General features: G+C 48.0%; 1 protein-coding gene across 5 annotated transcripts in view; it reads right to left on the bottom strand.

Moving 5' to 3' along the window:
- Positions 1 to 8493: 8493 nt before the first annotated feature.
- Positions 8494 to 14265, bottom strand: part of MAST1 (microtubule associated serine/threonine kinase 1) — a 136869-nt gene continuing 131097 nt past the window's right edge. For all 5 annotated transcript variants that reach the window (XM_061613772.1, XM_061613773.1, XM_061613776.1 and 2 more), the window contains one exon: positions 8494 to 13638. In XM_061613772.1, coding sequence (XP_061469756.1) covers positions 12536 to 13638 — 1103 coding nt within the window. In that variant the 3' untranslated portion in view covers positions 8494 to 12535. The remainder of the gene's footprint in view (positions 13639 to 14265) is intronic.

Here is a 14265-nt window from a genome sequence, read left to right as displayed (position 1 = left end):
CAGCACCAGTTAGCAATCTTGTTGGTCCATCTGAATTTAGAGTTCAGAGCCTCATTTGGCTTTGTTTGAGAGGGCTTATGGTGTGTGGCGTTCATGAATTCTCTTCCCCTTGGGGGAACAAAATCCCACCTGGTTTTCTGCCTGTTGGTAAGCTTAGATTGCAGACGCTGAAGCTCTTCAGCAGAGGAGCCAGCATCATTCCCTCTGGATGTTGTTGGACTTCAAATCTCATCCACCCCGGCCAACATGGCTAGTGGTCAGGGATGATGGGAGTTCTAGGTGAACAACTGTGAGAGGATCACCAATTCCATATCCCTGCGCTAGTGTGTGTGTGTTTGGGATTACAAATGCGGGTTATTGTGAAAGGTTGATGTGGCTGCATGTGGAGTGTCAAGGGTTGGGTCTGGCCTCTTGCACTCTGCTTCAGCCTGTTGAAACCTTGTCAAGTCCCTATTAGATTCATAATGTTTGTTTCATTTTCCTAACGGTACACTAGGGGAACAGAGGGGATGGTCCAATTATTTTTTGTAATTATGTGGAATGAGAGTGTCTGCAGCTGGATACAGAACCCAGCATAGAGATCTGAAGCCCTTAAGAATGCAAGAGCCCAGCTGGATTAGACAGAGTCCATCTGATTCAGCATCCTGTCTCCTACAGCAGCCAGTCATGATTCTGGGAAGATTGCATGCTGTGCATGAAGGCAACAGCCTAATCCCATTGTTTGCATTCCAGCATCCGGCATTTGGAGGTATATTGCCTCTGAATATGGAAGATCCACTTAGCTGTTATGGTTAATATAATGGATTTTTGTCCTCATTTTTATTTGGAAGATATTGTAAACTAGCCCTGGAGATGGTATATTTGCCAAGTGTGTGAAACTGCCTTTGGCATTCAGAGGCTAGACTCCTGCAGTGCTCATGTGGCAGCTTTAAAAATCTAAGGGTTGACCATCATTAAAGGCATTCATGCTACTAGATAGGGTGGAGGTGGGGCTTGAGCCACAGTAGCAGTCATTTCCCCCCATCTTGAGCCTGCACCCTTATGGAGGCTCCCATCCTCTGGCTTTTTGCATCCCTTTGAAGGCCAGCAGCAACCTGCCCAGAGCTGCACTTCCTCATTCTGCTCCATTGCTGGCTCAGGGTAGGATTATCCATGATTAGCAAGGGCAAGAAGAAAGTGCGATTAGAAGTAGGTCATTGGCTCCCCCTGCACATCCACTGCTTGAGGGTGGCTGGCAGGCAGTGCTGTGTACCATGGAAGCCGCCCATCAGAATGCCTGGTCTATGTTGCCATGGCAGCAGCAGCCTAGGATACAAAGACAGAGAATGGGATAGCTGGGGTGGGGGGCAGGCTTCGGGGAAGCAGCCCATGTAGTGACCTGTATTGACAGCCAGAGAGGGAGCAAGGTGGTTTTGTGGTTCCAAATTCCAAAGCCATGACAGGATTTTTTGGAAGGCAGAGAGCTCAAAGGAGAGGTAAGTGGGTAATGGATAGACAAAAGGGCTGCCAACTTGTTTCCTGTTTCTGTACCTTTACCAGCAAACTCTTCTGTAGAAATTGAGCAAGTGGCAGTTTTCGTCTCACGGGGGTGAAGTGGTGTGGAAAAATTACACCTGCTTAATTTCTGTGCGTCAGGATGCTGTTAAAAGCACAGGAGAACTAATGTGAAAACACGTACATCAGCACCATCACAACATTGGCAACCCTATAGGGAAATGGGATACAAATCAGAGCTGGGTTTTACTATGATAAAGACAAACTGAATTCCCTATCCTGTTTGTGAATTGGTACTCTGGAATTTCTTAACAGTGGCACTGTATATTACACCCAGTTGTTATTTAACTGCACTGTCAGTCAGCAGCCTCCACCTTCTGCCATGAGCCATTCTCGAAACAGAACGACTAGTTTAATTTCTATTTAGCTTTCCTGCTTCTCAAACACACAAATTGGTTTGAGGTTGCCTTAAGCTCTCTGTGATTGCAAGACACAAGGCAGCCAATGAAGCAGGGCAGTGGGAAGGTTAGGGTTCAGCTTCATTCCACATTAATCCTGACAAAGACGTCTGTGTAAATGTTTTCCTTAATGACATTTGGACTATGAAAACTCTCCGTTTTAGTTCAGTTGTAGGTAGGAAATTTATCAGGTGAAATGTGACAGAAGTAAAGAAAAAGACTACAGCCCTTCTTCACACGGCAAGTTTCCTCTGAAGATGCATGTTTGCTACATAAGAGAATTGGGAAGAAGCTGCTCCCTATGACTGGTATCCAGGAGTCCTGCTCACTGCTCAAACTGAAGCTAGTTTAACCATTTTTGTCTTCATTTATAAAATTTGAACATTGTATTCCCTTTGTTCAAATCATGCTGCAAATGTTTTAAATATCCCTTTGACACCAGTCCTTGTGAGGTCACCTGAGCTCTAACCTTTCACAAGCGCAGGTTTTCATGCTGCCGTCATATGCAGCATTTAAATAGGAATCAAGGGGTTTATGTCCACTGAAATGGGGCTTCCCCCCAATGCTGAATGGAGGAAAGACATCCCTGTGACTACTCCAATGTTGCTTCCTACTTCAGTTTTTTTCTGATTGGTTGGGTGGAGTAGTCCATCTTGGCTATTTCCAATGTGATACTCATTTAAAACATACCTTGCCTTTCTGCTGAGTTGTCCTCAAGGTGGCTGGCAACCCAAAATGAATAAATGAAATTAAAGAATAAATAGAAGCCAACCCAACAAAAACCACCTCACAGCTAGATCCCAAGCTTTCCTTAATGACATGGTGATGGTCATTGGCTAATCATTGGCTTTTTAAAAAAAGGGTTTACATTCATTGAAGACAGGCCTGTCTGCATAATGGAGTGACCATGGACAAAGGTAGCCTACCTTTGAATATCAGCTGCAGGGGACAAGCAACAAGGTCTATGATGCTAGACTAGATTGACCTGTGGTCTGATCCAGCAGCGTGTTTAAGGAATAGGATCTAAAGTTAATAATATAAGTAGCATTCTGAATTGTGCTCTTGTAGAAGAAATCACACAAAAACTGGATGTGTGTTGGAATACTTGTTTTAAATTTCAAAACTACTTTAAACTTTAAAGCCTGAATGTGAAACAAGGCCTCACTTGCACTGTGGGTGAAGGGGCAGGGGAGAGAGACAAATATATTCACCTGTATATTCTGCCATCACAGAACCTGTTTCTTCAAAGTCTGAAAACATTTTAAACCAAAATGATTTGCGTAGAAAGTGGATCCAGAATAGTCTTCTGCTGTGCTTATGGAAGTGGAGTGTTGGAAGCATGCAACATGTGTGCAAAAGCTCTAAATATCCAATGCGATTATTGTTCCAGTGTCTCTTTGCAATTTGGAAACTCATGTTAGTATGCTGGACCATGAAGTGGTAAACTACCAGAATCATCCTGAACTCCGAAACGATGAGTGACCCAGAAACTAGGTGAAGTCATCTCCACTGGCTCCTGGGATCCAGGTGACTGCCCAGTCACCTTTCCTCTCAGAAGCAACTGCCTTCCAGGCATCGCTGACTCACTCTAGATGGCAAGGAGGCAGTGACAGCTCAGTCCTTACTGTCCTGTGAGTATGGAGTGGGTGTCTCCAAGAAAGCAGCTGCACCTTCATCATGAGTGGTGGGCCTGGTTTTAACCAGTACCCCTGTGGAAATGTTGCCTATCATAGATCGCACCATTCTGCGCAAGCATTCTTGTTTTTCCAATTCTAGGGCTAGCACAGGGAAGGGATTGTTTAATGGTAACCTCCAGATTGGATTACTGTAATGTGCTCTATGTGGGGCTACCCTTGAGGTTGGTCTGGAAACTGCAACTGGTGCACAATGCGGGAGCAAGACTGCTCACTGGGGCAGGGTATTGCCAACATGTCACATGCTACTGAAAGAATTGCACAGGCTGCACTGTTAGCTACTGGGCTAAGTTCAAGGTTCTAGTTTTGGTGTATAAAGTCTTATACAGCTTGGAACCAGGATACCTGAAAGCCCATCTTATCCCTTATATACCCAGTTGATCACTGTGCTCTGCAGGTGAGGGCCTCCTGCAGACACCATCTTATCAAGAGGTCCATTCCACACAACATAGGAAATGGACCTTTGGTGTAATGACACCTACCCTTTGGAATTCCCTCCCCTTAAATATTAGAGAGGCACCATCTTGGTTATCTTTTCAGCACCTACTGAAGACCTTCCTCTTTCAACAAGCCTTTTTAAAGTAGAGACCTTATCCCAGTCTGCATCTGTGTTGGAACTGCTTTTTAATATATTTTAAACCTTTAAAAATGTTTTTAAAGTTGTTTTAATATGTTTTAATGGTGGTTGTGTTTTAATATATTTTGAAGTCTGTTTTTATTATGTTTTAAAGTGTTTTTAGTGCTTTTTTTGGGCTCCTACGGGGAGAAAGGGCGGGATATAAAATAAATAAATAGTGGGATCACAGAGGGGCAGAGAGAAACCAGGACTGAAAAAGAGGAGTGGGGCTCTGAGGGGCGGAACAGAGTGGTTAAGCCTGTTAGGTCCAGTAGTGCCAGACATCCAGAATTAGAGATTGATGCCTTGTTGACCTATTACCATCTCATGAAAGCTTTGCTTGTGGGCAGAACTTAAGACTGTGTCTATGTGATTGTGCTCTTTGTTCCCCATTATGCTAGAATTACTACCACCAACTGTGCTGTCAGCTCCAATTTCTCACATCATCCACAAGCGTCTGTTAGAAAGGCTGGGGAAACCTGCATCATTAGCATCCTGCCTTTGCCAGTCTTTCATTTAGGGACTGGAATACCAAAGCATCCTATACATTTGTAATTTCAACAATGTGCTGAGAAATCTTGGACTGAAGAATCAATGACTCAACAGGGGAAGGGTTGCGTTGAGAATTCACATACCTCTCATGGAGAATAAAGGGAAGAGAGGCATGGCCTAGGGGGTGGGATGTATCTACCTTTTCTGAGGTGACAGAAAGAGGTCCATTGAAATGGGAGCACCAAGAAGAACCCTGGGTATGGGAACAGGCCTTAAGAATCGCTCATCAGGAACTTTAGCAGAGAATAAATTCATTCCCCCTCCTTATCACTCTTAGCTCATTCCTGTGGTTCCACATCTGCAGTCCTGCCCAATATGGCAGTTAAAGAACCAAGTGGAAATTAAGAGGTTTACAGAGGGTTTGGGGAAGTGTGCTAATTTAATAATTATGTATGACAGTGTGTCATGCTACACAGTTCAGGATGGGCAGAGAATCAGTATTTGTTCTAGATTGAATCCTAAGCTGGGTAGAGGAATTGGATCTAGATACTTAGACAACTCCAGCAGAGTCACAGAGTTGGCCAGATGCAGCCAGTTGTCAGAGCCAGAGACCTGGATTTCCCATTCGAGGCAGCTCAGGGTTGCTTGGCTGCTTAGTGAGTCAACTTCGCTGTGCTGAAAGGGCAGCCGCAGCCTTCGACACAGAGCCACAGAAAGCAAACTGGCAGTGGGTGGTGTCTTTGCCGATGTGGAGGTGCCCCTGCCCTGGTTTCCTTGTCCTGGCACAGGCAGCCGTGTGAGATGAATCTCACGTGCACAATGGCTGCCTTGTTTGTACCACTAACCTCCTGGCACAATGCCCTGGCTGTTATGTAACCAACAAGCTGTAGGCAGCTGGAGAGAAGCCAGGCCCATGCAGGAGGGAGGAGGCCTGAGGGCAGGACCAGGGAAATGGTTATAAAGAGCCATGTGACTCAGGCATCACATGGGAGGGAGAAAGCTGCTTGAGTGTAGAGAAAGCCTGGCTCCTGTGGCTAGGCCTAGTTTATTTATTTATTTATTTATTTTATTTCATTTTTAAACCGCCCATAGCGAATAGCTCTCTGGGCGGTGTACAAAAAATTAAAAGTACAGAAATACAAAATATCACAATAAATAAACTGAAACAAAGAGATTTAAAATTGTAACATTAAATGCTTTAAAATGCCTGGGAGCATAGCCAGGTCTTAACCTGGCGCCGAAAAGATAGAAGCGTCGGCGCCAGGCGTATTTCTTCGGGGAGGCTATTCCACAATTCGGGGGCCACTACAGAAAAGGCCCTAGATCGAATAACTGTCCTCCGGGCTTCCCGATGGGTTGGTACCCGGAGGAGGGCCTTAGACGCTGAGCGAAGTGACCGGGTCGGTTCATAGCGGGAGAGGCATTCCACAAGATACTGCGGTCCCACGCCGTGTAAGGCTTCATAGGTCAAAACCAGCACCTTGAATCTGGCTCGGAAGCAAATAGGTAGCCAGTGCAAACGGGCCAGAACAGGTGTTATATGGTGCTGACCGGCTGGTCCTCGTCAGCAGTCTGGCTGCTGTGTTTTGCACTAGCTGAAGCTTCCAAACTGTCTTCAAGGGCAGCCCTAAGTAGAGCGCATTACAGTAATCCAACCTAGAAGTTACCAGAGCATGAACAACTGAGGCGAGGTCATCCCTGTCCAGATAGGGGCGTAGCTGGGCTACCAACCGAAGGTGGTAGAATGCATTCCTTGCCACCGTGGCCACTTGCGCCTCCAGAGACAAGGAAGGATCGAAAAGAACCCCAAGACTACGAACCTGTTCCTTCAAGGGGAGTGTAACCCCATCTAGAACAGGGTAAGCATCCACCATCTGGGCAGGGAAGGCATTCACCAACAGTGTCTCAGTCTTGTCTGGATTGAGTCTCAGTTTATTAGCTCTCATCCAGTCCATTATCGCGGTCAGGCAGTGATTCAGCACATCCACAGACTCACCTGTAGAAGATGAAAAGGAGAAATAGAGCTGCGTGTCATCAGCGTACTGGTGGCAACGCACTCCAAAACTCCTGATGACGGCACCCAGAGGCTGCATGTAGATGTTAAAAAGCATGGGGGACAAAACCGACCCCTGAGGGACTCCACAATGGAGAGTCCAAGGAGTCGAGCAATGTTCCCCAAGTACTACCTTCTGGTGACGATCCGCCAAGTAGGAGTGGAACCACTGCCAAGCAGTGCCTCCAACTCCCAACTCCGCGAGTCTCCCCAGAAGGATACCATGGTCGATGGTATCAAACGCCGCTGAGAGATCAAGGAGAATCAACAGAGTCACACTCCCTCTGTCCCTCTCCCGACAAAGGTCATCATACAGGGCGACCAAGGCTGTTTCAGTGCCAAAACCAGGCCAAAAACCGGATTGAAACGGATCCAGATAATCGGTCTCATCCAAGAGCACCTGGAGCTGACCGGCAACCACCCGCTCCAGAACCTTGCCCAAAAAGGGGACATTCGCCACCGGTCTATAGTTGTTCAGGTCATCTGGGTCTAAGGAAGGTTTCTTTAAGAGAGGTCTTACTACTGCCTCCTTGAGGCTACTAGGGACTACTCCCTCACTCAAGGAGGCATTTATCACTTCCTTGGCCCAGCCGGTGGTAGTAGTCCTGCTAGCCTTCACTAGCCAAGATGGACAAGGATCTAGAGCAGACGTGGTCGCCCGCACCAATCCAAGTACCTTGTCCACTTCCTCAAGCTGCACCAACTGAAACTCATCCAATAATGAAAGACAAGACCGTGTTCTGGACACTTCAATGGATTCGTCTGTCATAACATCGGAGTCTAGGTCCCTACGGATGCATGCGATTTTATTTTGGAAGTGCCCTGCGATGCCGTTACAGCGAGCTTCAGATCTTTCAATAGTATCTCGAGGACCAGAATGTAAGAGTCCTCGTACAACCCTAAAAAGCTCTGCAGGGCGGCAGAGAGATGTCCTGATAGAGGCAGCGAAGTGGAACTTCTTTGCCGCCCTTACCGCTTTTATATACGACTTAGTAGAGGCACTTACCAAAGCATAACTGCATCCGTCTGGAGTTCGTCTCCATCTGCACTCCAGCCTCCTTCTCTCTTGCTTCATCACTCTCAGCTCCGGGGTATACCACGGAGCTGTATGAGCTCTGCATTGAAGAGGGCGCGCGGGAGCAATCGTGTCAATAGCCCGGGCCATCTCCGTATTCCACAGTTCGACCAAGGCCTCGACAGGAGCGCCAGTACTATCAGCTGGAAAAACTCCCAGAGCCGTCTGAAAACCAATAGGATCCATAAGCCTCCGAGAGCGGACCAACTTAATAGGTCCCCCACCCTTGCAGAGGGAAAGAGTCGTTGTAAGTCTAAAACTCAGCAGGCGGTGATCTGTCCATGACAATGGAGTAGATGAAAAACACCCCACCTCCAGATCACCATTTCCATGACCAGTGGCGAAGATCAAATCAAGAGTGTGACCCGATACATGCGTAGTTGGGGTGACTCTGTCCTTGAACCACATTCTGCATGCCACCAGTGGGCGATGATGCCCCCACCGCAAATCTAAAAGACTTCAGCCCAATCTCTTCTTGATCTGACTTTTTCTGGAACTTGGGGAATAAGAAAGGGGGATTTCTCTGATCCTCACCACCCATACCCCCAGTCCCCTACAGGCAGCAACAACAGAGAGAAGGGAAAGGCCAGACGTGCTGTACAGGTTGGTTTATTAACATGACACAATGTGCCTGCCTTAATGAGCCTGGAAACGGTTACAATGGTCCAGAAGACACATCCTGCAGACCACTGTGTGGCCGTCAGCTTCTTATCGCCTTATGTGGGGGAGGTGGGTTACATACTTTTTCCCACATTACAGATAGATGGCAACCTAGCTGGGGTACTTCACTAATCACTCATGCATGTCAGGGCTTCAGGGGACAACACCCATATACACACAATCCCTTTAACGTGGCCAGACTGGTAGGAGAGTTTACTTTCCTGAAGCTTTCTTCCTGCTCACCAAGTGCCTGCCTCCCTTGTGATTATGGGTCCAGCAGTTCTGAACCGGGGAAGAACATAACTCTTGCAGATAAAATGTTCCCCACTCACATCCCTCACAGTTGCAAGAGTTCCCCCCCCCCAATAGCTTTTCCACACACACCCACTGCATCTTGCAGACTCACCTGGAGCAAACATCTAACAAACCACTGCACTAGGTCTCATATGGGTTTTTTTGGGGACGACGACGACCAAGGAGGTACATGGGCCAGACTCACACAGCTTGTGACCCAAACACAGCCCACCTGCCATGTACTATGGCTGGCTTGCTACCTCTTTCACTCACACACACTGTTTTTCATAGTTCCAGGAAGGCAGGAAAGCCTCCGATGTGCTGCATTTGGCTTGGCCAGACAATAGAACAGTACATGGGTTGTGAAGTTTCATCAGAAGTGGACCTGACTTCCCCCTAAAACCCCACACCCAACACTTTTAATATTTCCACTGGAATATCTTATGAACTGGGACCCAGTTCTCTTAGGGAACACTAGTGATTTTTGTCATCAGGGTGGATAAGGAAGGATGAGTTAATGGATGTTGTTGTATGACAATTGGAGTGGAGTTTGAAGGGAAGGGCAAAAGTAAACAGGCTTCTGCCATCAGCTCATATAATTGCATAGAGGATCTCTCTCTTCAGAGATAACTGGACTGGGAGAGCACCAGAGAGGGGACCAGGCAGAAGCTGCATTAGTGCCGTGACATTACCATCAAGAACACATATGGTAAGATTCGAATAGATATGGTGTGATTCTGCATTGGTGGCAGGGTTGCAAATATCTGGCTCTGACCCAAAGTCTCAGAAGTTTTAGTTTCCTTCTTAAGTTCTCCAAGCAAAGGAATAAAACTTCAGAGTGAGAGGCTAGAAGCAAACAGGGAGGGGAAGGGCAGACTTTTTCTCATGGGCTGCATCCTCACCACACACTTAAATCACTTGCAAATTACTGCTGTTTTAGCTTACGCTAAAGAATGTTGGGCACTGTAGGTTTATTGAGAGAATTTAGAATTTGTGGTGCGGATGCACCCATAGTTCCTCCAATGGACCCCATCCTTCTCCCACGTTCTTTCGAATGAAGTAAGGGATATAATGCAGATTGTGCACTGGAAGGGGTATGCAACCATGTGCAGATCAGAGTTTGCTTTAAGGACTTTTGCAGGACTTCATCGCCTCTATCAGATTTCACCCCTGTGGCACCAGACATCACTAGATTTTGTGCCTGCCCCAGCAGGCTCCATATCTCCAATTTGTCAGGCTCTATACTCTGAGTATACAGATCCTCCGTGGCGCAGAGAGGTAAGCGGCGGTAACACAGCCGAAGCTCTGCTCACGGTTGGAGTTCGATTCCAATGGAAGGAGGAAGTCGAATCTCCGGTAAAAGGGGTCGAGGTCCACTCAGCCTTCCATCCATCCGTGGTCGGTAAAATGAGTACCCGGCCTATGCTGGGGGGTAAAGAAAGGCCGGGGAAGGAACTGGCAATCCCACCCCATATAAACGATCTGCCTAGTAAACATCGGAAGACGTCACCCTAAGAGTCGGAAACGACTCGCACTATAAGTGCAGGGACACCTTGACCTTTACCTTTTACACTGAGCATTCAGAAATGAGGCAACTCCACAAATGTAATTTCAGGCATGCTCTGAGTTGTACACCTGAACATGATACTGCCAATTTACAGCACCATAATGCATGATGACTTCATTGCCCACAAACACTGATGACACAAATGCACAATGAGGCAGCTTGGTAGGCCTCATGCATTTTGACCAATTGGTAGCTACAGGAAAACGTATTTCTGATCAAATTGGAAGCTGCAGGAACTGCTGACACAATCAGTGTGTGAGAATGGCACCAGCTACTCTCATTTTCTAACACACTGTTTTTGCAAGTCTAGAGTACATGACACATGTCTCTGTCCTCCTGGTGCCAGCTCATGCCACTGAAGTGCAAAAGCCAAGTGGGCCAATGTAAGGGACGTGCAGTCAACAAATGGTCAGGAGATGCCATTTTGCATGGCAAGTCAGAGGCTATTCTACCTGAGCACCTTCCATTAGGAGCCCCATGTAAGTTGCTTCAAGCTTTCCAAAGAACAGGGATAAGAAAATATAATTTTGGAAAACTGCTTTTCCCCTTCTCCAAGAGGGACGAAACATGCATTTCTGTTTGGAACTCAAACTGCAATATAGCATGCCTCTTCTAAAAAACAAAACACTTCAAGGAAGGCTTTTAGTTGTATCCAAAATCACAGTCTGAGAAACCAGTTATTTGGTGGGTTCATTAAGCAGAATTGGAAAACGTGGGACCTGTGAGGTGGAAGCAAGGCCTGTCCACATTCTCCTGTGTGAGATTGTGCCTGACAGTCATGAGGCTAAATTATTTCTGTGAGAAGCAATGCCTTTCTTCCAGGGATCACTAGGGGCAGTGTCTGGCCTTGCCTTTGAAAGCTACTTTGGTGCCTAAGGCAGAAGATCCACATGGCTCATCCCTTCCACTACTGAACAAAAACACACACCGCACTAGGGAGTTCTCCAGTATACGCTCCATTTAAACTGGGCTTCAATAAGGAGATTTGCCAATAGATTGTGCCCCTTAGGTCAGATCTTCTGGTCTCCCACTCTGCCACCTTTTATAGTGCACCAAATCTGCCACCTGAGGGACCTTCCCTTCTCTTTATGGTTAATGCATCTCTGCCTTTTCCACAACTGGAACCAACCTGTCATTTTCCATTCAGGCACATTCAAGTCCCAGCTCTTGTTTAGTTTCAGACAGATTTACAATGCTAGGAAGTGACTGGTGAGCAATTTGCTTTGCTGAAGAGTTCAATATGATATTTAAAGTGCTCACTTTAGTGGGATGTATCCACTAACTTACCTCAGTATTTAGCAATGCAAAATAACAAATTCAAAACTGCTGCATCTTCCTGCCTCTCCTAAGGGAAACAGAAAAGAAGTGCTTGCTTGGGACATGTGCTGTGAGCAAACCGATGGGAGGGGTGTGGGCTTGGCTCTTGAAGGGTGGGAAGTCGCTTACTTACAGCTGCTGTGATTCCAGCCTGATGATGCTACAAGAGCTGTGTTGTCACCTTCCTGGACAGCCACATCTTAATCCCAATGAATCAATGCCAAATTTGCATGAATTGGGCACCCCCTTTGCATGCAAAGATTGAGAGGCAACAAGAATTATAACTGGGTTTTTGCATTTGTGGATTAGCAAAACCTTCTACATTCAAACTTAGCTTGGTATGTGTGTTCCGGTTCTGCTATCTGTTCCTACACATCCACTCCCTTTTGTATCCTACAGGCTTCGATTTGTAGCCTGAAGCACAGGGCTTTGGGAATAGGCTTGGGGGGAAGGGAGTCATCACAGTATTAACCTTTTCATGTATAGAGTAGTCTTGCTCATATATATATATATATTTATATAAATAATATAATATATATAGAGAGAGATATGTATAGGTACTTTACAAGGCCTAACACCGGACATGCCATTCACAGGAGGATGGCCAGGGGGTGGGGAGGGAGAAGTCATTGCCTCTGCCCTTCATATTTACAGGGAATTTAAGGACCAGCTCCCTCCAGCTCTGAGGTGAGTAGGTAGGACCTTGCTATCCTAACCACTACCACCACCACTGGGCTGGAAGGCAAAGAGGAAGGAGGTGTTCTAGGAGTGTAGTCTAGATGTCCAGTCTAGTGAGAAACGCAATCCTCCTACTTTCAGCGGGCTGCCCCCTTTTTCTCAAGTGTAGGAGGTGAGGGCCGGGGGGTGTCTCCAGCACACTTGCTCCCAGACCCCAGTGCAGGCACCTCTTCTTTCCCCCGTTTCCCCTTTGCCTCAGCTGAGCCTCGCTTTAGTCCGTTCTTGGTCCCCTCTGGGCACAGGCAACTGGGGGTCTTGGCGCAGGTCCCCAGTGTGGTGTGCTCTTCCACTACCTCCAAGATCCACTTCTCCTTGGGCGAGCCAGCCTTGTCCTGGGAGAGCTCCGAGGCAGCCTTCCCTTGAGGGCCAGGCTCCTGACTTTCCTTGGGCTCCAGCATGATTGGGACGGGCCCCCGGGGCGCAATTTCTGCCTCCCCACTGCCCTTTTTCCCTTGCTCATGTTCTTGCACGGGGCTCAGGGCTTTGGCCAGGGCCCGATGAGCTCCTGCAAATGCCTCTTCTGTCTGCACAGCTTGACTTCTCCTGCAGTCCCCAAGTAGAGCTTCCGGGACCCTGGCCTTGATGCTGGTCTCCAGGACCGCCTCTGCGTCTCCTGCCCCAAAGCTCAGTGGGGACTCCTGCCGGCCCAGGCGCCGAGTGGCAAGTGGCTTGGGAGCCCCTGATTCACTGGGGCTCTCCCCATCGGACTCAGCCAGGCTGTGGAGGCCAGGCTCGCCGTAGAAGTCTTTGCGGTACTCAGAGTGCACCACTTCCAGGCTGTGCTTCCTCACCACCACTTTCTTCTCCGAGCTTAGTGGGGAGCCCAGTTTCTCGGCCGACTGCACCCGTTTCAGCAGTGGCGAACGAGGGGGTTCAGCGCTCTTGGGGCGGGGCCTCACCACGGGTGGAGAGGAGTGAAGCTTGGCTGGAAAGCTCTGCGTGGTGTTGGAGCTGCCCACTGTGTGGCCGGGCAGTGGCGGTGGCGAGGCCTGCGTGGGGGAAGGCGTGTGCGCCAGAGGCGAGAGGGGGATGTTGCCAGCCGACTTGCAGCGAGCGGAACGGTACTGGCGGTGCAGTTTGGGAGACAGGCCATGCAGAGTGCTGGGTCGCATGTGGTGAGAGGAGGTGGCTGGTGAGTTGGGTGTGCTAGAGGCTGGGGAACTGCTTTGTGAAGAGGCACCTAGGAGAGAACAAAGGGGAGAGGGGCAGGTTGAGAGGTGCCCAGCTGGAGCCTTGCATTGCTTGGGGAACCAAGTGGGGGTGTCATCCAGTCCCTGCTAGAAAATGACACAGAACTGTATCCAACAGCCCCACCTGAATGCATTTCCACGCTGGAGATCCCACACCGCATCATACTTGATACTTTTGCCCTGATGTAGGAGATAACTTTCCCTCTCTTGTTTGCCTCCAGCATCTGACGATCAGAGGTAGGCAAAGTCCATACTCAGCGGCAGTGCATACCAGATGCTAGCGGCAAACCTTCATGCCCTGCTTGGAGGTTTCCCAGGGGCAATTGTTTGGCTGCTGTTCGAAACAGTACACTGGACCAGATGGACTCTTGATCACGGATCAGACCCCCGACCCTTGGCTACACTGGCTGGGGCTGATGGAAGTGGGAGTCTTAACTATTCTGATGATTTATTGACGATTGTTTTTGAATGGATCTGTGACTGTATATTAATCAACAAACATCTTTACAGGTTGTTTAAATAATAAACATCTTTGACATTCGAGCGGGAGTCCAGCGATGTCTGGACAGCACTTGGTTCCCCATCCTTGCCATGCCTGCCCTTCATAAGGGAGACAG

Source organism: Rhineura floridana, chromosome 3 (genome assembly GCF_030035675.1).
Source record: "Rhineura floridana isolate rRhiFlo1 chromosome 3, rRhiFlo1.hap2, whole genome shotgun sequence".
NCBI lineage: Eukaryota > Metazoa > Chordata > Lepidosauria > Squamata > Rhineuridae > Rhineura > Rhineura floridana.
The sequence above is the reverse complement of the archived record's forward strand: the minus strand, read 5'-3'. Positions and strand labels throughout refer to the sequence as shown.